Below are 23,824 nucleotides of genomic sequence, written 5' to 3' on the forward strand. Positions count from 1 at the left end.
TGGGTCTGTTCCTTCGTCATTGATATTCGAGAGCTGAGGCGGCTGCCCCAGCTAATGTGACGAATTTACATACATACATATATATATATATATATATATATATATATATATATATATATATATATATATGCACCAACGATTTCCCCTCCTTCAAGAAATCAGAGGGACCACGCAGGAATACCAGGAAGAGGTAGTTTTATTGAAAGCAGGGTCGGCATGACGCGTTTCGGCGGATTGCCTTAATCATATGCCATAGTCACCAGCATTCTGCATCGGTTCGCCTTTTCAACTTAATAATCTCGCTCCTGATTGGTAGGAGCCCAGCTGTGCCAAATTCGGTGAAACGTCATGGCAGCCCGCATTGGCGGACTGCAGGTCCCAGAAAGCACCATCTCGGCTGTCGGGGTGGCGTCTTCACTGGACACATGTAAACTCATGGTGAGTGCTGGTACAGTTCAAAAGCGTAAATGTGTGCAGTTTAAAATGTTCAGGTTCACACTTAGCTTCAATAAGCTCCTCTCCCAAGCCTGCTGAAAGCCAAACCGCAACATGTAGGACCTACGTAGCTAGGGATATATATATATATATATATATATATATATATATATATATATATATATATATATATATATATATATATATATATATATATATATATATATATATATATATATATATATATATATATATATATATATATATATAAATATATAAAAAGCTTATATTCGTTTTAGTAAACTGTGTTTGTTTTTTGGGATTTTAGTACTTCACAATTTAATATATTGGTGAAAATGATTATACATTTCTGTAACAGAACTGTTTATAATGTTTTTTGCTGCTTATATCATTTATGTAGTTTTTTAATTGGTATTATATATATATATATATATATATATATATATATATATATATATATGTTATATATTTTTAATTTGTATAGTCAATTTTAACTTTTAAATAATGTAATGTTTTATATGTGTAGGTAAATATTTACTTTAGACAATATGTTTGTTTTTCAATTAAATTATGTTGGTTAAATATTAGTAACATCTACTTATTTACATTATAATACATTTCTAAATTTCTTTATGTTTAATAAGCTTTAATGACAAATTAATTATCATAAAACATAGGGCAAACGTGTAATAATATTTGAGAATAACCAAAAAGTGAAATAAAAGTATGCTATAAAACATAGCAGAAATCTGTTTACATTTTAGGGTTTACAAGGGAAAAAAAAGGGAGGGAAAGAAGGGGGGAGAGATTAAATATACTTTGTAACTTAGGCGGTCGTTATGATTGTAAGGCTGACGGTGATGGTATTTCCGCCGTCACCAAGCATATTACCTACCGCCAAATTAGGATGGCGGTCGGTACTGCTTTGGACGTTCTTTCCATCTGCCTCTTCACCGACTAAGGCAATCATACCGATTGTCTGGCGGATGGTGCAGGGCCCCTAAACTGGTGGTGCCGCCTAGCAGGCACTGTTCACCAAATTAGGATGTGGGCATAGTAAAGAGGGAAGGGGTGTCGCTGCACTGGAGGGTACCCCTGGTACCACCCCTGCATTTCCATGCACCAAGTGGCAGGCACCGTGTTGAGCCTGCCACTTAGTGCGGGGAAATGCGGTGCACGCACGTTTGACATTGCGTACGGTGCCACCCGCAATGCTAAAAGCCCTGGATGAGCCCGCCAGTATGGCAGGCGCATCCTAATCGCAGTGGTGGGACCGCCGCATGTCTGGCGATCCCAAGCACCACTACGATGGTGGCATATTCATCCACTAAGTATCAAATTGCAATAAATACTCATTAGAACAAAAAAAGGATATAGTTAACATATTTTCAGATACATTTTACAATACTAAAAGCTACTAAAGAGAGAAAAGGCAAAGAAGTAGAAAATCATGGAGGATGGAAGTTGTCAGAACTATTTCAGGAGAGCTGAGTAATTGAGATCTTATCTAAATAAATAGTTAGCGGTAACTAACGTAGGTCTCTGTTCACATGTGGATTACAATAGGAGGCAAAAGCAATATCCAACCTATGATATTGGCATACAGAGTTTCCCCAAGACTTGACTGAGAGTTTTTTTGAGCATTTCCGATTGAGTGTAATCTGTTGAAAAGCTAAAGCTAACATGAGGTCAAACAACCCTCTCTCATGTGACACCAACCCAAGGAATATGTAAATAGAAAATATTTGAGATTCGAGATGATACTTGAAACAAAAAAAAAGCTGCATGGTAGAATGAAAACAGGAGGTGGCACAGGTCAGCGAAAGGGTAGTCGCAGGAACAGCAGGTCTTATTATTAGAGTGTGTGAAATTAGCAATGGAAAGGGGGGTAAAAAATAGTCTGTGACATAGAAAACTAGAGATTTTTAACGCTCTAGTCCATATTCTGCTGCAAACATCAGTGCTCCATTCACAACCCAAATCCGTTTCCCATGCGAGTTCCAACTTAGTTTTAAGCCGCTCCAGATCAGCAGAATTAAAGAAATTATAATTCAGGGAGGCTTTTGGGGATACTAACAAAATTCTGAGAAGCGGATCATGTGTAGACAAGGAATACTCAGGGGGAAGGGAGTAATAAACTTCCAAAATGACTTCCAAGAGTAGCGAGAATTTATGTAAAAAATTAGCGAGGACATTTAAAAGTAGCTTGGAATTGGGGAAAAGAACAAGGAGAAATGCCATCAAACATGTCCTGCACCCAGATAATACCTTTAGTTCTCCAAGAGCACCAATGCAAAGGTCTATTGTTAATGACAAGAAGGCAGTTATGCCAAAGAGGAGAACGCAAAAATGTGTTTCTGGAGATTATCTTTGGTTGACAGAGAGGTCTTAACAGTGAGCAAGTATGTTTAAATAGCGGAAGAGAAGTGAAATTGGTTTTAGCCATAAAGGCTGAATCTCCGGGATAGAGAAAGGGGAAAATAAGCAGCGTTCAATGCAAACCCAATAAGGGGTGAAAGAGGAAACCCCTGTGTTAAGGCAGTAAGAAGCTTGTTTAAGACAAAAAGCTTTATGATACAACCTAAAGTTTGAAAAGTTCACACCTCCAGTAGTTTTTGTTTTTAGTTTTCTAAGATGAGATAAAGAGATTCTAGATTTTTAATTATTCTACAGAAATTTGGAAAGGAGGGAGTCAAGTTTTTTTAAATACAAGGAAGGAATGTGAACTGGGATCATTGAAATAATTTATAACATAATAAGAGTGACCATAATCTTATAGACTCAAGGTGTCCCCACCAAGATAGAAAAAGAGGATTCCAGGAGGAGAGTAGGTTGTAAACACGATCAAGACTTTGACATGTTAAATTTTAACCGAATCCAAAATGGAGTTAGTAAACCATAAACCTAGGTATTTAATTATAGAGCTATTCCAATTAAATCCAGTTGGTTCAAAGGTATGCTTAAGGCAAAATTTAGTTATAGGAAGAATTTCTGTTTTGTCCGAGTTGATCTTGTAGCCAGATACCACTGTAAAATCTGAAAATTCTTGAAAAAGCGGGGGAATAGAAATCTGTGGGTTTGATATAAAGAGTAGAATGTCATCTGCATATGAAGAAAGTTTCAAGTGATGATCTCCACATACAAATCCAGAAATAGAAGAGTTACTATGAATGTGCGTCAGAAAGAGTTTGAAAGATAAAATTAAAAGAATAGGAGATAAGGGGCAACCTTGTCGGACAACGCAATGAAGTGAAAAATGTTTTTAAAAAACCATTAACAATAATAGAAGCATGCTTAGGAGCATGTCTGTTTACCAGTCAACTAGTTCATTATAGCACCTAGGACAAGCCAGGGAGAATTGGCCACCTTCCATAGATGCTCAGCAGTGTATCACATTCTATATAAGTGGCATCATTGTCTGAGTTTAAGGTAAATACCTATCACCCTAGAGGCACAAAGAGGGCTCATCCAATCTGCCTTGTTCTATCGACCTATATCTGTCTCCCAATATGCTTGATGAAGGAACAATACACCTTTGAACTACCACCCTATCAATCTTCCCCATAAGCAGCTATTCCTCCAATGGGCTGTCCTCTGGTATTATCAGCCCCTAAGGAGGCTGACATCAACGGTGTGACCTCGTTGGAGGTATTTAAAAAAGTGAGCGTTAGCTATTGTAAATTAAGATTGTAGGTGAGGAACAATTTCATTTAAGAATCTTGCCATATATTACCTGTATGCCAATACAGTCCCGTGCTCAAAGGTCTTCTAACTTCTTATCATGCCTCATAAATGTTCTCTGCCAGAAGGGTGTCTGTGATGCAAGTTTACCCTCCCATTTAGTCTATCAACTAGCTTTCCGCCACCATTTAAGAACCACTATAATGTGTAAGAGGAGAATCAAAGGGACCTCTGAGGTTCCGTGACGATTTGAACCCGTGTTTTCAATGTTGTCGGAAATACATAATATTGGTATCAGCGAACCGCAAATGATCCATTTAGCATATCCTGGTGTTTTCGCTATGCTACGAGCAAGAGTACTCCTGTTATGAACACATTTCTGATCTACCCACGGCATCCATCTTAGATCATGGCAGCCATTTTGTGTTTCTTGCCCTCACATACGCAATAACCTCTGATCACTTCATTTCGATTAAGGACACGTAGCCTTAGCCGGAGATTCACCTCTTTCATGACACGTGCACCTTAAACCAGATCACGCTGTAGCTGCATGACTCGACAAAGGCTGCCTCCTCTGCCCGAGGCCAGCCCAACTGAACTGGTTCTCGTGTCCATTGTCCCGATCATGATTAGGCGGCCGAAGCCGGTAGCCTTGCCCATTTACAACCCACAAACATCCCTTATCCCACTTTTCTATCTTCCACACCTGGCTCCGTTCCTTTCTTTCTGAATCTTTATTAGGGGGAGGCAACGAAATTTACAATGAGGCGGTCCGGCTCTTGAATGCAATATTGACAAGGGATTGTGATGAACTAGTGGGAACCCCTCTTCGTAATGTTTGGCATCAGATATTATCGATGGTTCCTGTGTAACGCCAAATATTTATTGTTTTAGACACAAAGGTTTTGAGAATGTATTACATGTAAAGAATTCGCCCCCAGCTAAAAATTTAGTATATAAGGAGCAACCCTCTTTGTACAAATTGAACAGGCTCCTAGAATCTGCCCATGTGTGGTTTCTGTGACTTCTGTGTCCCTGCAGTAATAAACCTTTGGTCTTTGACGCCACCACCGAGAAGCCCGTGTTTCTGTTCATCTGCGCACCAAGACAGGTGGAACTCCGGGGTCTTTGGGTGTTGTTCCCTGACACCTCTGGACGGAACCAAAAAGTCCAGAACTCCACCTCGGGGCTGAATAACAAATTTAGCATTCGCCATTCCTTCAGAAGGGTTCATTCGATGTGAAAATCTGTCAGATCATATTGTGGAAGAGTACAAGAGTGTGAGCGAAAGGTATGTCTTGTAACTGCTATTATTGAGTCAGGAGTGTTGTGTTCTGGGGTGTCTTCCCACTTGTTCCTCTGTGAGTGAGTAAGGTTGCAAGTGAGACACTATAGCTCCTCGGTCCCGGGTTCATGGGCACTGAGGTGGTTGGGTAGCTCAGTCCCTGCATAATAAGGTCCCATAATCCATGCATAGTTCTGTGATTGTGCAGAATCCCTGCAACAAAAAGGTGTAGAAGACTTCTGACAGGTCGAGGAGGATCAGGGGTGGAATGTCTCCTCTGTCAAGGAGAGTACTGATGTCGTCAGTGGCAGCAACCCACACAGTCTTGATGCTGTGATTGGCGTGTGAGCCGGTCTGGAATGTGTCCAGCATGTTTTTGTTTGGTGTTTGGTAAGTTTACGATTGATTGTCCTTCTCGAGGTCTTTGGCAGTGAAGGGGACCAGAGAGATGGGGCACTAGTTTTTGAGGTTTCTGAGGTCGGTGGAGAGTTTCCTGAGGAAAGGTCTGACTTCTGCGTGTTTCCATTGATTGACTAAAGTAGCCAAGGTGATGGACACATTGAGAATGCTGGTGAGTTCACTGCTAATCCTTTTTCTCCTGAGGTTGAAGAAGTGGTAGGGTAAAGGGTCTGTGGGTGCTCCGAGTGAATAGAGTTCATGATGGATGTGTTGTACAGGGTGGTGAGCTGTTCCCAGGCAGTGAGCAGAGGTTTGTGTGTGATGGTGTTAGGGGTGAGGAGATCATCGAGATCAGAGATTTGGTGGATATCTTGTTGTGGAAGTAGTCCACTAGGGTGTTGGAGAAATCCTGAGATGGAAGGATTGTGTTCTTAGTGGCTGCCAAACAGGCAAATTCTCTGACGATATTGAAGAATTCTTTGCTGAGGTATGAGCTGACTTCGATGCTGGCCCCATGGGCTCAATATCATATTAGAAGCAGATGACACGCAGCTCATACTGTGCTTCTCAGAAGACCCCTCCCCCACTCGAAACAACTTCCACTACTGCATGACAAGCATTGCCAAATGAATGAAGACCAACTGCCTGTAGCTAAACACAGACAAGACAGAAGTGCTGATCTTCAGAAATAACACCTACCTGTGGAAGGACACCTGTTGGTACCCTGAATTTGGCCCCATAACCACACCGTCAGGCCAAACCCGCAACCTTGATTTCATCCTAGACAGCAAACTCACCATGAATTGCCAGATCAATGCATTCACCTCCGCCTGTTTCCTCACCATGCTCATGCTTCGAAAGGTCTTCAGATGGCTCCCAGTCCACACCAGGAAAACTGTCATACAAGCCCTATTCACCAGCTGGATCGACCACTGCAACGCGCTCTACTCAGGAATCACCACCCAAAACCTGAAGAGACTTCAGACGATGCAGAACTCAGCTGCCACACTACTACTCAACCTCATCAAACAAACCCACATCACCCCCCACCTCTGTAGCCTCCACTAGCTCCATGTCCAGAAAAGATGACAATTCAAAATGATGACACACGCCAATAAGGACCTGAATGACCTAGGTCCAGCTTGTATTAACCACCACATCAACTTCTACCAACCCTCTAGACACCTGCGTTCCACTTGCCTTGCCTACACTCACGGCATCTGTCGAAGCCTCAGCGGAGGTTGCTCCTTCTCCTACCTCGCCGCCAAGTCACGGAACAACCACATACCTCTTTACAGCACCTTCGCTCATGGAATTCAAAAAGGGACTCAAGCACTGGCTCTTTGAGTGATGGCAGCAGGATCCCAGCACCAGGATTCCTCATCAGATGATTAGCTGCTCTTTATACATCCTGATTGATTGATTGCTTGATTGATTAATTGTCATACCAGTCCCCATAATATGTGGTATAAGTGAGCATAGTGATTGAGTTGGACAACTGCAAGGGGGGTAAAGAGGGGTTCTCCCCCCAGAACGTTTTGAAAAAATGGGGATAAATTATCAGAATTGTATGCAAATGTTTAAAAAAATAGTACTTCAAGATAAATAAATCTGGAATTTACCCCTGTGAGCGATCTCAAAATAATTGTTGGTGCTTTTGAAAGAGACACATGGAACCCAAGTAAACTATTTGGTGGCAGTGTGGATGTTTAGGGGCCGGGCTTGTAGTGAACAGGCTGGTTTGGTAGTTCCTAGACAGTCAAGGGAGGGTTATGGAATGGACCATTAGCAGAATCAGTGAAGGGGATTTTGAAGTAAGTACGTGTGTTGCCGGTGTGACTGGACACATGGGGTTTGAGCAGAAAACTCAAGAGGAATAATGTTGTTCCTTTTTAGGTCTCGGCTTAGAGCTGCGTGAAGCGCGTTCTCGGCAGAGAACTATAGCAATCGTTTCAGCCGACAAAGGGAGACAAGAGCTGGGCAGGCGCCCAGCATTCTGAATGTGAGAGGGAGCGACAAGAGCTGGCCACGCGCTGATTTGGTCGTGCGCACGCTCACGGCGCCAGCGTCTCCGCCGCGCGCCGATGACTGCTCTCTTCCTGGCCGGCTTCACGGAAGGCAGCATGCTTGTCTCTTGTTTGGCTTCGGCAGCCCCCGAGGATGTCTCCATGATGCCTGAGGTGTGGTCCCTCCCGCAGTGCCCGAACGCCATGAGCCTCGGTGTCCACCAGCACCTCCCATGTTCCGCTCCCCCCTCCGGCGCCCCCGTCCATGCCGCTGAGCCCAGCCGGTGCAGCCGACATGGACAGCAGCATCATCAGCAAAGCCTAGCCCAGGGCCGGCTCGAAACGAAACCCAAGAGCGGTGAGTAGATACTTGGGCGTGTGTGTGTGGCTGGGTTGGGTGCTGGAGAATTCCTCTGGGCTGTGGGATTAGTGCATAAACATTGACGTGGGACACTCGCAGGGCCTGGGTACTGGTGGGTGTGTTTGGACCTGGATACTGGTGGGTGCGTTTGGATCGCAGATAATATGGGTTGTGGGTCAGTGGATCGCAGATAATAGGTCTGTGGGTCAGTGGATCGCAGATAATAGGTCTGTGGGTCAGTGGATCGCAGATAATAGGTCTGAGGGTCAGTGGATCGCAGATAATAGGGGGCGCTTGCCTTTCAACTTCTCGATTATGTAACACAGCTGTTGTTCCTTGAGCATTTGTTTTCATTTAGCAACAAAAGTGTTGTGGGAAATCTAATTTTGCATATATATTGACAATTATATTTTTAAAATACGATTTGATGAGATATTATGAAGTTATTGCTGTTTTAGCAATTAAATGCATTATTGTATATTTATTTGTTAAATCGAAAATAAACATTTTATAATAAAAATTATTTGCAGTATTCCGACATATCCTAGGCTGACTTTACTTTACACCCATCTCCACTCACCAAATGCCAACACCACTTGAGCACACAACCTTCACACTTCACATTCCACAGCATTATCCTCACATACACTTTAACACACGGCAGTTGAATTTAACATGTTTCATTCAATTTGAAACCAGCATCTGCCATGTAATAGGTCTCGCATTTACGTGAGTTTGAGCTCTTGGCATTCTAAATGACAATGACTTTTATTTATATTCTGGTTTTTAAAACATAAATAAGACAGCCATTTACAATGCCAATAGCTTAAACTTAAGGTAAACTAAAGGTTAGACTTTGACCCTTCTATGACGTTTACCAATCACTTCAGAGATCAGTCCTCACTGCACTTTTAATCACATGAAATAATTTACAAAGTGTCTCTAAACCAAAACGCCAGTACTCCCCTGTAGAAGTACAACTTAAACCAAGAACACAGAAAAGTGTCACACCCACCTTCTAGTTCTTTCAGAGTCCTATGACTTAAACACACTATTTAAAATACTCTGCAGTTTTTATACAGAATACCGAGTAAACAATCGTGATTATTGCATACAAGCTCATGCATGAGTCTAAACAATTAAGTGTGGAACAACGCACTTGCATAGTAGGCTGCTCTTTGCACTGCCACCCAACTGAATACAAATAAACTATGTACCGTTAAACTGAAACAAACTGTATAGTAGCAGAGTTGTGACGTACTTGACGCACTTGCATAGTAGGCTGCTCTTTACGCTGCCACCCAACTGAATACAAAGAAACTATGTACCGTTAAACTGAAACAAACTGTATAGTAGAAGAGTTGTAACGTACTTGACGCTGCAAAGCCCTCCTTTACCATTCATGGATTCCCAGCCGGGACACTTTAGTATCCCTCAAAGTCCTAAACGTGACTGCTCGTAGTCCTATGCTTTAGCTAGGCCTTTCTTTCTTACCAAGGACAGTGTCCTTCACAGGGCACACCAAAGGACATCTAGGCATTCACCAGTCCCACCACAGCACACCCGTCTTAGCAAGTGCTGGCTGCAGTGCGTTCCCGGCTTCAGCTATCCACTGCCAGCATCGGCCTGGAACATAACCTCAAAATCCACAGTATCACTTTTCACACGGACAGCTGTTGAACACTCCCTAAACCTACGACGTAAACACTGTAACATGATCCCATCTGTCACTAAACGTACACACCAGGAGGATCAGCCCAGGCATAACCTGGCCCTCTCCACACACTGAAAATACACACTAGGCGCGTGCACACAAAGGGCCCATTTTGGAAACCAGTCTTCCTTGTTTCCCTTTAGAAAGATCTCAATTTATATTCACTGAAACTACGACCCTCCCCCAGCCCCTTACTAGCAGGATTCTTAAAGGTAACACCCCATCATCCGTGCTATTTAACCCCGCGCATGACATCTCTGTGAGCTTTCACCTCACTGTTACCTCTCACTGTGTTGTAGTTCACTTTTGTGTGGATTACACCCATCTGGTATTGATTGCCACTTTGCAGTCCTGCCTCACAAGAATACACCAGTGGATTCCTTCTGCTTTACAGAAACTAGAATTCCCTCACTTAAACCGTGGCTCATTCGTGCTTCTTCACTAGGCAGTGCGCCACTTGCAAGCGCCCCAGGCCACTCTAAATCTCAGCCTCCGTGTCCAGAGCGACAGAATAAAGGTGCATTCAAGATTAATGTATTCATACCACAGAATAGGTTTTGTTTGCCATGTCATGCATGCATTAGTACTTTCAGACATTAGTGGGGACAGTACTACCATCTAATTATTTCACCTCTTATTTTGCTAAAAGGGGATCGCACTTCATTATCATTAGGGTAAAGGAAATCTGACAGCGTTATTCTTTCGCTGGCCACATGCTTATCCCATGGCTACCAACATTGACGCGCAGCGGGCGCGCCGATTGTGCGAAGAAGGCACGCCAAAGGCAAGCCTGTCTGCGCCCGTCCACGCCTGGACCGTGCCCAGCGCCAGGACCCCTGGTCCCCACCGCCGATGCAAGACTACACAACAGACCTACGACACCGCCACTCTCTACGCACTCAATGCTGGCCGGAACCCTGCCTGTTACCGAGCCACCCCGAGGCGCACCCACGGACCCTTCGCCTGCAGAGCCTGCTGATTCACCTGCTACCGGACCTGCACCACCCCCACCGAGTCCAACACCAACAGCAACCACCTGAAGTGCATCCTGCTCAACACCCGCTCCGTCCACAGGCATGCCTGGGAACTCTGGGACCTGCTCGACGCGACAGCACCAGACGTCGCCTTCCTCACCGAAACCTGGATGAACGCCTCCTCAGGGCCCAACATCGCCATCGCCATCCCGGACAGATACAAGATCACCCAGAAGGATCGCGTCAACCAGATGGGAGGAGGCGTCGCCATCGTACACAAGAACACCATCCGCATCTCGACTAACTCCGACGAAACCTTCACCGCCGCCGAACACCTGCACTTCCAGATACACACTGACCCCAAGACCACCCTCCAAGGCACCCTCATCTGCAGACCACCAGGACCACGCACACAATTCAGCGAAGACATCGCAAACTTCATCAGCCCGCACGCCCTTCCCTCCGCCGACTACATCCTCCTAGGGGACCTCTACTTCCACCTGGAGAACAACAACGACAGAAACACCACTGCCCTGCTGGACAACCTCGCCAACCTCGGACTCAAGCAACTGGTGAACACCCCCACCCACTACTCCGGCCACACGCTTTACCCCGTCTTCTCATCCAGCAAGCACATCTCCTTCAGCCACGCCACCGGACTCCACTGGACCGACCACAGCTGCGTCCACTTCAGCTTCAGTAGAACTACGACCCACCACCACCCACAACAGGTCCCCTGCCGCAGCTGGAGCAAGATCACCGCCGAGCAGCTCACCGCCTCCGTCAGCCAGAACACTCCCACCAGCACAACGGACCCCAACGAAGCAGCCAGCAACCTCACCAAGTGGCTGACCGCCTGCACCGATGACCTCGCACCACTAAAGAACCCTCCCAGCAGACCCGGCAGCAAGAAAACCCCCTGGTTCACTGACGAACTCAAGGAATCCAAGAAGAACTGCTGCACCCTCGAGAAAACCTGGCGACTCGACCAGACCACAGACAACAGGACTTCCCACAAGCACGCCACCCCAAACACCATCAGCTGATCCTCGCCACCAAGAAGACGGCACTCAAAGAACGACTGGACAACAACGCCCACGACAGCAAGGAACTCTTCAACATCGTCAAAGAGTTCTCCAACCCCAGCGCCGGAAACGACATCACTCCCTCGCAAGACCTCTGCGACTCACTCGCCTCGTTCTTCCACCGCAAGATCGCCGACATACACAACAGCTTCGACGCACAGACCACGCACACTACCACCCAACCAACGCCCGCCATCACTACCCTCTGCAACTGGACCCCGATCAGCACCAAGACACCACCCGCACGATGAATTCCATCCACTCAGGATCACCAACCGACCCGTGCCCACACCATGTCTTCAACAAAGCCGACGCCATCATCGCACCCCATCTCCGAGACACCATCAACTCCTCATTCCACACCGCCACCTTCCCGGAGAGCTGGAAGCACACCGAGCTGACCGCCCTCCTGAAGAAACCAACGGCGGACCCCACCGACCTCAAGAACTACCGTCCCATCTCGCTCCTTCCTTTTCCGGCCAAAGTCATCGAGAAGACCGTCAACAAAAAGCTTGCCGCCTTCCTCGAGACCAACGGATCTCTCGACCCCTCGCAGTCCGGATTTCGGGCCAACCACAGCACCAAGAGCGCCCAAATCGCTGCCACCGACGACATCAGAACCCTGATCGACAACAGGGAAACAGCGGCCCTCATCCTCCTGGACCTCTCTGCGGCGTTCGACACTGTCTGCCACCGCACCCTAGTGAAGCGCCTCAGCAACATCGGAATCCGAGAGAAAGCGCTGGAGTGGATCATCTCATTCCTCACCGGAAGAACACAGAGAGTCCGCCTCCCTCCGCTCAGATCTGAGGCCACCGAAGTCATCTGTGGCGTACCACAAGGATCTTCACTCAGTCCAACCCTCTTCAACGTCTACATGAGCCCCCTCGCAGCCATCGCATGCCAACACAACCTCAACATCATCTCCTATGCCGATGACACCCAGCTCATCCTCTCCCTCACCAACGACCCCACCACTGCCAGAGCCAACCTACACGAAAGGATGAAAGACGTCGCTGACTGGATGAGGAACAGCCACCTCAAAATGAACTCAGACAAGACGGAAGTCCTCATCCTGGGATCATCACTCTCCACCTGGGACAACTCCTGGACTCCGCTCCCAAACCAACGGACCACGTACGAAACCTGGGCTTCATCCTGGACTCCTCCCTGTCAATGACCAGACAAGTCAACACCGTCTCATCCTCGTGCTTTAACACCCTGCGCATGCTCTGCAAGATCTTCAGATGGATCCCCACTGAAACCAGGAAGACCGTCACCCAGGCCCTCGTCACCAGCCAACTGGACTACAGAACACCGTCTACGCCGGAACCACAGCCAAACTTCAAAAAAGACTCCAACGTATCCAGAACGCCTCCGCATGACTCATCCTGGACATCCCCCGACACAGCCACATCACCGGACACCTGAGAGACCTGCACTGGCTCCCCGTCAGCAAGAGAATCACGTTCAAACTCCTCACCCACGCACACAAGGCTCTCCACGACCTGGGCCCCAAGTACCTCAACGACCGCATGACCTTCTACATGCCCACCCACCAGCTACGATCGCCCAGCCACGCACTCGCCACCATACCACGCATCCGCAGAGCCACCGCCGGAGGAAGATCCTTTTCCTACCTGGCAGCCAAGACTGGGAACTCCCTCCCCACCCACCTTCGGCGAACCCAAGACCATCTCTCCTTCAGGAAGCAGCTCAAGACCTGGCTGTTCGAGCAGTAACATCCCCCCCTCCCAGCGCCTTGAGACCCTCCCGGGTGAGTAGCGCGCTTTACAAATGCTGTGATTGATTGATTGATTGATTGAATGTACTACCTATGCTGCACCACATTCAAACGACTCATATGCATATAAGAACATCTTAAAATAGCCCCTGGGTCCGCATTTAACCAAAGCAAATATGCTACCAGTGAAAATGAAATGAAAAAAAAAGCAAGACCAATTTTTCACTCGATGCCTAGAACTTTTACTTACATTTAAGTGTGGGGTGGGGCACTCTTTACGGATATGTATTGGCTAGGTTAAAACAGCGCATTTCTCTTCCCCCCCTCACCCTCACACTCACCCCGTCACCCTAACACTCCCTCACCCTCACACACGCTCACTCGTCCTTACAGCCTCACGCCCCTCACCCTCACAACCCTCTCGCCCTCACACCCTCACCCACACACACCACATCATTCAGGAACACCACCGCATCACTCAGGGTCACCACCACATCACTCACAGACACCACTCAGGGGTACCACCACGTCACTCAGGGACACCACCACATCACTGGGGGACACCACCACGTCACTCGGGGACACCACCACATCACTCAGGGACACCACCACTCATCACTCGGGGACACCACCACTCATCACTCGGGGACACCACCACATCACTCGGGGACACCACCACATCACTCAGAGACACCACTCAGGGGTAACACCACGTCACTCAGGGACACCACCACATCACTCGGGGACACCACCACATTACTTGGGGACACCACCACATCACTCAGGGACACCACCACTCATCACTCGGGGACACCACCACATCACTCGGGGACACCACCACATCACTCGGGGACACCACCACATCACTCGGGGACACCACCACATCACTCGGGGACACCACTACTCATCAGTCGGGGACACTACCACATCACTCAGAGACACCACTCAGGGGTACCACCACGTCACTAAGGGACACCACCTCATCACTCAGGGACACCACCACATCACTCGGGACACCACTAAGCATGGGCGAATTTTGCGAATTCGCGATCCGCGAATTTGCGGATTTGCGAATTCGCGATCTGCAAAATTCGCGAATTTGTGCGAATTTGCGGATTTTTGTTTTTTTGCGTGTTCGCGGGGTTTTTTGCGTGTTCGCAGGGTTTTTTGCGTGTTCGCGGGTATTTTTGCATCTTCGCGAGCCGCTTGCATAGCGAAGTTACCCATGCAGTGGTTTATGGGGGAGGGAGAGAGAGAGAGATAGATAGATAGATAGATAGATAGATAGATAGATAGATAGATAGAAAGAGAGAGAAAGAGAGGGAAAGAGAGATGGAGAGAGAGAACGAGAGAAAGAAAGAGAGGCCGGATCTCTGAAGGGCCAGATTCCTGAGTTGCCCCTACAGAAAATACAGCTTTTTAATTTTAGCAAAATGCATATGAAAATTGTGCTGTAAAGGTCTCTTTTAGTTTAACCCCTCCTGACAACTCAAAATGGGTGTATTTGCCATCCTCTCCCTTCTTCCTGTTTTTTATATCTGTAAATGCTTCCTGACAGGACAGGTGCCTCGTTGCCTACTTGTAACTATTCTCTGACCCTGCTTCAAGGGTCAGAGCAGGGTCAGAGAATAGTTGCAAGTAGGCAACGAGGCGCCAGGAAGCAATTAGCAGCAGGTGTCCAAGTTGAAATTAATTTGTTTGTAACCCTTTTGTAAAAGGTTACAAAGAAATTAGGTTCAACTTTTGCACCTGCTGCTGTAACCCTTGCTTGGCTGAAAATTCGTCCCCGCTGATTCGCGGATTTTACCGCGATTTCGCGAGATTCGCGGATCGCGAAATCGCGGAAAATCCGCAAATTCGCCCGCTAAACGGATTTTACGCCCACCCTTACACACCACCACATCACTCGGGGACACCACCACATCACTCAGAGACACCACTCAGGGGTACCACCACGTCACTCAAGGACACCACCACATCACTCGGGGAAACCACCACTCATCACTCGGGGACACCACCACATCACTCGGGGACACCACCACATCAGCTAACCATTCACAAACAATGTTTATATACCAATTGCAAATTTAAAAAAAAAATGAATGCAAGGCATTGTCATTTACAATGCCAGTAACACAAACTTTAATGCTGCGAGACCTATTGGATTGTAAATGCTTGTTCTCTCTTGTGTTTACCGTCTCGACTTCCATTTCTCTCTATTCTCAATCTCTTCTCATGTTTATTCTTCTTTTCTGTTTTCTTGCTCGTCTCTTAACCGTCACTCTCACATTCTTTATTCATACTTGCCTCTTTTCTATTCTTTCCTCTCCTCTTCCATGCTATTCTCTTACATCTTTTCTGTCTAACATTTCCTTTTTCTTCGCTCTCCCAACTATTTCTTGTCTTACTCCCTCCTACCCCTTACTTTAATCTTCCTCTTCACCTCCTAGAACCACTGCAAGGATTTTTACCACCCTGGAAAATGGCCCAGTTTTCTCTACCACTCTTACGGCCCCCAAGCGAAGGAGCCGGATTTTCTCCTCATACTGGTAATACGAAATCCTCCGCTGGCGGCAGCCGAGGCTTTCATTTAGTATTCCTTCTGCAAAACTTGCTAAATCCTCTCCTCTCCACTCCACATCCTTTCTCCTTTCTCTTCTTGATTTATAATACAATTGTTATTGAAATTTCTCAGGCATGCAAAACATTCACATCAATTGACGCCCGCCACCTGCCTTTCATACAGAATAGTAATAGGTACATCGTTAAAATATGAGTGACCAGCTCACCACAGGGTCAGCACATGGGTTACATAACAGCTTCCTCAAACAGGAATATCCTGCACCCCAGATTCTGTCCAACCCCATCACCACCACAACAATTCTTCTATAATCTCACAAATCTGTCCAAATCTTAGCATGTTTATTCAGGCAGCCTGTAGATTCCTGCCTTCCTTGTCTTAATCACACGCTTCTCCCACCTTCCTCTTTCTCATCCTTCTCTTCAGTTTCTCTTTCTCGCATACCCTCCTCTCTCACACTTTTTCATATGCATGGCCCATCTCTCTCCATCCCAACTCCCTGCTCTCTCTACCTTCTCCAGTCACTTTCTTGTAACTCACCTCACATTCACACATCCTACTCTCTTCCAGACCATCACCTTACCATCCTCTCTTACAACTTCCTTTCACATATATTCTTGTCTCAAAATATTTGTTTCATGAGATTGTTGATGATTTGTGATAACTATAAACAAATTAAAGACATTAACTGAGGAATAACAAATATAACACTAATGAGAATGTATGCAATCCAGACAACTGCACAATGTATAAATATAATCTAATCTGAACACATATAATGTGTAGCTACTTTGTGCTGCTTGGTGTTCTGAGATACTCGCGCAGTAGGTTACATTGTAACCAGGAAACTAGGTGCAAGTAGTTACACTGTGACCCCAAATGTTTCTGTGTTTGGTGGGGCATTCACACCCATATAAAAGGCTTATAATGGTGGTGACATCTCCAATGTTTGGTGATATCACTTTTAGCTAAAAGTATGCATAGCTCCATCAATTTACTGTCTCCTCTCAAACCGCCCTCCATCTCCAAGCTTCCTGCTAAACTCACTTCGAGAGAAGAGTTGACCGGCCTTTCAAGTACCTCGGATAACGCTCTCATGATTCTTACTCAGAAGGATTTCGTTTTTGCTGAGGAGCAGGTCACGAGTACTACGTCATCTACTTAATTACAGCATGTAGTACAGGCCGGGGAGAATTTACCCACCTTCCATAGATCTTCAGCAGTGTAGCACATTCTATATAAGTGACAAAGTTGTACAAGTCGAAGTTTTTAGAAAATGGCTATCACCCTTGGGGCAAAAAGAGGGCTCATCCAATCTGCCTTGTCCTATCGACCTATATCTGTTTTCCAATGATGAGGGAATGATACACCTTTGATCTACCAATCAATCTTGCCCGTGAGCAGGTGTGTGACCAATGGGCTGTGCTCCAGTACTATCAATCCCTAAGTACGCTGACATCAAGGGTGTGACCTCGTTGGAGATATTTTTTAAAAATGAGCGTTAGCTATTGTAAAGTAACATTTATTTAAGACTCTTTCCATACATTGCCTAATTGATCGATGCCAACAGTGTCCTGTGCTCTGAAATTGTCTAACTTCGTATCATTCCTTATAAATGTTCTCTGCCTGGAGGGTGTCTGTGAAGCAAGTTTACCATCCACCCTCACTTAGTCCATCGACTAACTTTCCACCACCATTTAAGAACACTATAATGTGGAGGAGGATCAAAGGGACCTTGGGGCTGAACAGCAAATGTAGCATTCGCCATTCCATCAGAAGGGTTCATTCGGTGTGTAAGTCTGGGTAGTCCCTTTACCCAAATGTTTGCACAAATGAAGCTGATGTCATAGGATCAAAACTTCTCAAGCTCGTGTTTGGGCGTTTCATAGAGATAGGTCTGGAAAATGTACAAAGAAGTTTAGGAAGGAGGATCATCTTAAAGTCTAATCTTCCCAAGTATTTTGAGGGGTAGTTTGATCACATAATGGTCGTCACTTATGATTTTTTCTCTCAGGAGGGCGAGGTTTAATTCCTAGCATGCAGGATTCATCGCCAAGTGTATCCCAAGATACTTAAATTCTTATGCCGTAGCAATGCACGTGACCCCACTGGTGTGTAGCTGGGTCCCCCCCTACAGTGGGACCAGGGTGGGTTAATCCGAGTTCACGTGGAGTCCCGATCACTGCTCATATAAATTTAATATTTGCACAAGACTCCGACATATCCACCTGGGATATCGCAAAATAGGAGTAGGTGATCCGGTTACAAATGTGTTCTTCATAATCCCGCTGCAATTATTGTACCAACCCATCATCCCATTCCAGGTTGCCAAAGATTTGAAGGTTAGGAAGAATAAAAAGGAAAAAAAGAGGTCATCCTGGTCTTGTTCTCCTCTTAATATCATATGAGGAGGACAAAACGTCATTGATTCTAACTCTGGGCACCTGATAATCATATAAGAAATTTATGTATGAAAGAAAATACAGCCCGAAGTCCAATTGAGTAAGAACGTGCTGCATAGGACCACTCCAGAGAATCAAGGGCCTTTGTAAAATTATTAAGCCTTAGTGCACAGGCAACAGAGAAGTCCTGCATTCCTGTGAGTGCAGTCTGACTTCTTCGGATGCAATCTCTAGTGTCCTGTTTGGCATAAAGCCATTTTGGTCTCTTCATATGAAGGAGCCAATTAGCCTCATCAACCTGTTTGCCAATGCCTTGGCAAGGACCTTATGTTAATGAATGAGATTTGCCAATACAATTGACAACTGCCGCGCAGTTGCCCGGTTTCAGTAGAACTGTTATTGTAGCTGATTGGAGATCTTCAGGCAAAGATATGTTCAACCTGACTTTGCCCAACATACAGCAGGTGAGACGACGTTTTCAATGCAATCTGCAGAAAGAATTCCATAGGGAATCCATTTGGACCCGCGTCTCACCGCTTTGCATCCCAGCAAAGGCACCGGCGAGCTCATCTTCAAAGAGTGGAGGTTCAAGTCTGTTCCAGAGATCAGTGGCTATACCTTGAAGGGGAAGGTCACCTATCAGGGGCGACCGATACTCAATCTTGGGAATGGGCCTGGAGTGATACAAGGAGCGATATTAGTCTGAGAACACTTCGGCTATGTCAAGAGTGTCTTTTTCAATATTCTGGAAGAGTCTCGGATACAGGGGGCTAGTCTAGAAATGGTCTCTCTGTACCAACTAGTACATCAGTTTACCCAATATGTTCCCCTCATATACTCTCCATAGAAATGCAATCCATGTTAATCTAGCTGTGTCTAATGTCATTTGTAGAAGAGATTCTTTAGCGAGCTCTAATTTACATAGCAGTGAGGACTCCATAGTGGATTTTGAGTATGTTTGTTTTAAGACTGCTAACTTCTGTGTCTTTTAATCAATTTTTATGTATTTTAATTTCTCCCTAATTACCGTTTTAAGGCTTTCTATATCTAGCTGCAGCCCAACTCATGAAGCAATCACTGACAGTGGATCTCAGCTGTTTTACACAATCACTGACGTTGCATCTCAGATCTTCTAAGCCCATCAAGAACATGAACTAATCACTAACGCAGGACCACAGCTGGCCCAACATTTCTCCAAAACCCATCAATACCTTTAATTATTCTTGATTAGAAATGATTTGAGAAGTACAGCTATCACCGAAGAAGATTCAAATTGACACAGCTTAGAAATACCTAAAACTGACCCGACACCTTCACAACGCTTTAGGACATAATCTCAACTCCACAAAGGTCAACAAACACAAATCTCAACAGCAAAAGGCCACCAATTCAATTCTGAGTACAATAGCAGATTCCCCTCATCACATTCAGTACACCACTTATCTACTGGCATGTAAAAAAGACAATATTCTGTGGCTAGTGGCAAGTCGACAGTAAGCACACATCGCCAATATTGTAGTCACTATTCTGGAATAAATGTTCTAGTAGACATTTTTGATTTCAGATTATGGAAGCCAAACAACAGTGTAAAGACACACACACAAATCCATACACACATTCATACTTAGTGACATATATGCATGTCCAGACTTACTGACAGATCATTACAGACACATTCATACACATACCTAGTGACACACACAGATGCACAAATTGACTCAGCGACGCACATACTCACAAACTCTTCCACACTCAAACATACACAAAGCTATAGACAGATATGTATACACAGACAGAGGTAAATGCATGCTCACAAATAGATTTACCTGATGGAGGCCTAACCCAGGCTGGAGGTGAACCTTTGGCCTCCCTACATTTCTTACCTACACAGGTTCATGCACAGACCTGAATATACACAATGACAGGTCTGTAACTTAGCAGGGCTCAAGGCTGCCACTCACCCTCATGGTGTGATACTGTTCCACTTCCCTGAGTTTAGACTTCAGAATGTATCTCATCTCATTCCTCATTCGTCGCAGCCAGTCCTGGAGCTTCGCCTGCAGAGAGGAAAGAGCACAAGTGACAACTGTAGCTCTGTAAAGTGAAGTCTATCATTTCATAATAAACACTAAATAATGATCCACACATATGGAGATTGTATGTACCAGCCACATATTCACATTTTAATTACCATTCGCACATATCTTAGTAAGTAAGTAAGTAATATATTTATTTGTATATGATTAATTAAAATCTTTACAAAAATATAAAACGCCATATAGCAGTACAAATTATTTAAAATGCCATATAACAGTACAAATTATTTAAAATACAGCAGTTACTATTGTCAATTCACGGTTGTTATTAAGTCCCAATGAGTCTTTCAAGTGTGCTTGAATCTTTCCTGCATTAAATCAAAGAACTTCACAACCTGACAATTCAGTTTAATATCGCTGGAGGAAAAACAAAGTTTAACTGCCTGCCTACAGGTCCGAACGGCATGTGATCTAAAAAACGGTAGCAACAGCTTGAGCCTCAGGTCCATTAGTCTCGGGCAAATACATATCACATGGATGATGTCCTCCTTGCCAGATTTACACAGGCGGCATAGGGCCGAGGCGTGAGTTCTCTCCCATGGCGGCAGGTGCGGTAATATCGGGATAGCTCCAAGGCGCAATTTCAGGAACTTTTCTTTGATTTTTATTTTCATCCCGATATTAAGATATGCTTGTGCCCGTATTTTGCCGTAATCTCCCACCGTTATCCATCCATGCGCCCTGTTGGCTAGGTCTTTCTTATCTTCTATTGCCGAGATTATTCGGGCAGATTTTTTTGCCAACTTTTTGAAGGACCGGTGGTCTATGGCAGTTTCCCAAATGTCGGATAAGCCTAGCACATCAAGAGATCCAAATAGGTAGTCCCTAGGCAGTGAAGTGCGACATCTGAGTAGCTCTTCCCAGACGCTGGCATTTAAGGAGTCAGGGTCTGCGTCGCGGATCTTGCGCCAGTTAGTTACATATGCACTCCGTCTTTCTAGTGTTTGTTTGACAACCCCAAATTCTAAACGAATTTGGGCCGGAGACGCGTATTTGGGAAGATTGAAGATGGCCCTGTAACAATTGGCTATGACTGTGTCTAACAATGCAGCGTCCTTCCCATGCAGCGATTCGCTCCCATAGGTGAGCGTTGGTTGAAGTTTCGCTCGGAGGATTTCAAGGAAGGGTTTAAGGGTGAGGTCAGGGAGTTTAGTCTTTAGTGATTTCAGTGCGAGGTGGGTCATTATTGCCTTCCCTCGGATGGACTGGAGCTGAGGCCTAGACGTGTTCTTAGAATCCAGCACGACGCCGAGGTATTTGTATGTGGCTACCCGTTCGAGCTTTACTCCGTTCAGGTACCAACAAGGGATCCTTTTCTTCCTGTAGTTTACCGTCATGACCTTAGATTTATTGAGGTTTATTTCTAGGGCATTCTTTACCGAGAAGGCATGGGTACAATTCAAAAGATGCTGAAGGCCTATTGGCGACCGGCTTAGCAGCACTAAATCGTCCGCATATAACAAACTAGGGAGGGTGGCTTTTCCTAGCTTGGGCGCATGATTACGGCATTTGTTTACCATTCGCACATATCTTGATCTGTAAGTTTTAACCCCAGTTTTCCAAGTAAGAAGCATCAGCCACGCTTTACCGAGATGTAAGTACCAAGTGACATATGTACAGATGTTAAGTTTGTTTGAATTATGAAATCATTTATGACCCAAATGTAATAGATTTGCTCTGTATTGTTTAGCTTCTGTAAGGTCTGTTTCTTTCCTATATTTGATGTGATTTGCTTTATGCATTTTGCCTCAATAAGCTGGCACATGTTTTAAATGTATATTGTATTCATCCTATGTTTTCATAGCATAAAACACATGTTTTTGACAATTGAAACCCTGATAAAGCTTTTGATAGAACAGCGAAACGTGCTAGTTGTCTTGTTGAGTCTTATGCTGTTTACTGGAAAAAGAATAAAGAATTCATCTATAAAAGAAGCCTGGACTTCCTTGGTTATATGGAGACAAAAGTCTGTTATATTTTGGTTGCTGTTGCCTCTGTTTGTGTATGAATTTAGAAGTTTGGATTTGGGGCGGCTGATCCAGGGGGGTGGGCAACACTATTTAAATAGAAACCAGCCTGTGGGTGAGGAGAGGTGCCTTTAGCTGTCTACATTTGTGAAAAATTTACTAAGAGGGGAAATGTACTAAGAAAGGTGAGTAGAAAGAGAGGAGTAAAGCCTTCAGTAGGCAAATGCTGAGAGGGGCCAAAGAAAGATGCAAGGAGGAAGAGGAGTACAGTGAACATTAGGCGTTAGACCTGGCATCCTTGGCATGGTTTCCCCCTAACCTTTTTGCCTTCAACCCTCCTGTTTGCTGAATTCGTATTGCTGGTTTTAGGACTCTGCACATCTTACCACTGCTAAACAGTGCTAAAGTGCCTGTGCTCTCTCCTTAAAACATGGGAAGATTGTCTTATAGCCAATCGGCATTATAATTTACTTGTAAGTCCCTAGTAAATAAGCACTACCTGTGCCCGGGGTCTGTAAATGAAATGCTGCAAGTGGTCCTGATCTGTTTTAGAAAGACAAGGGAGCCCAATTTGGATACAAATTATTTCCAAAAACAGCAGTCCCTTACACACAAAATTACTGATGTAATTCACATAGAAATACAATGATGTCTATGTTTTGACTGTCCAACTGGTTGTAATCATTTAATGTGACCATTTGTAAGGACAAAATATATAGCTGGACATTTATCAACAGAAAAGAAAAGGACTCAGGCATTGAAGTAGTGAGGCCTATAACACAATTCAATTGTTAGGCCAACGAACAGACATTACAGCACCATAGCACACGTTAACAAGTAAGATTGTGTCAAGGTGCGAGGAGTCGAAGACGTTTCGATCCTATTCTCCAGATGCCGGGATCATCTTCAGGACATCAGGTATGATGCCTTAGACAGATGCCTATTACAATTCAAGCAAAGTAGGGTTGCTGGCCAGAACTAGACTGTAAAGGCAGACGAGCGAACTAAGGATGTGAGCTCTGGGTGGTTCCTGAAGCAATGTTGGAGCAACCAAGGTGGTTCTGGTCAATTAG

At 45.1% G+C, this 23,824-nt stretch overlaps 1 protein-coding gene across 1 annotated transcript in view; it reads right to left on the reverse strand.

Moving 5' to 3' along the window:
* The window catches only part of LOC144827941 (E3 ubiquitin-protein ligase TRIM39-like), a 218,548-nt gene that overhangs the window by 148,324 nt on the left and 46,400 nt on the right, over positions 1-23,824 (reverse strand). The window contains exon 2 of the mRNA XM_078686106.1: positions 20,650-20,745. Coding sequence (XP_078542232.1) covers positions 20,650-20,745 — 96 coding nt within the window. The remainder of the gene's footprint in view (positions 1-20,649; positions 20,746-23,824) is intronic.

This window comes from Lissotriton helveticus, chromosome 4_1 (assembly GCF_964261635.1).
Source record: "Lissotriton helveticus chromosome 4_1, aLisHel1.1, whole genome shotgun sequence".
In the NCBI taxonomy this organism is placed as follows: Eukaryota; Metazoa; Chordata; class Amphibia; order Caudata; family Salamandridae; genus Lissotriton; species Lissotriton helveticus.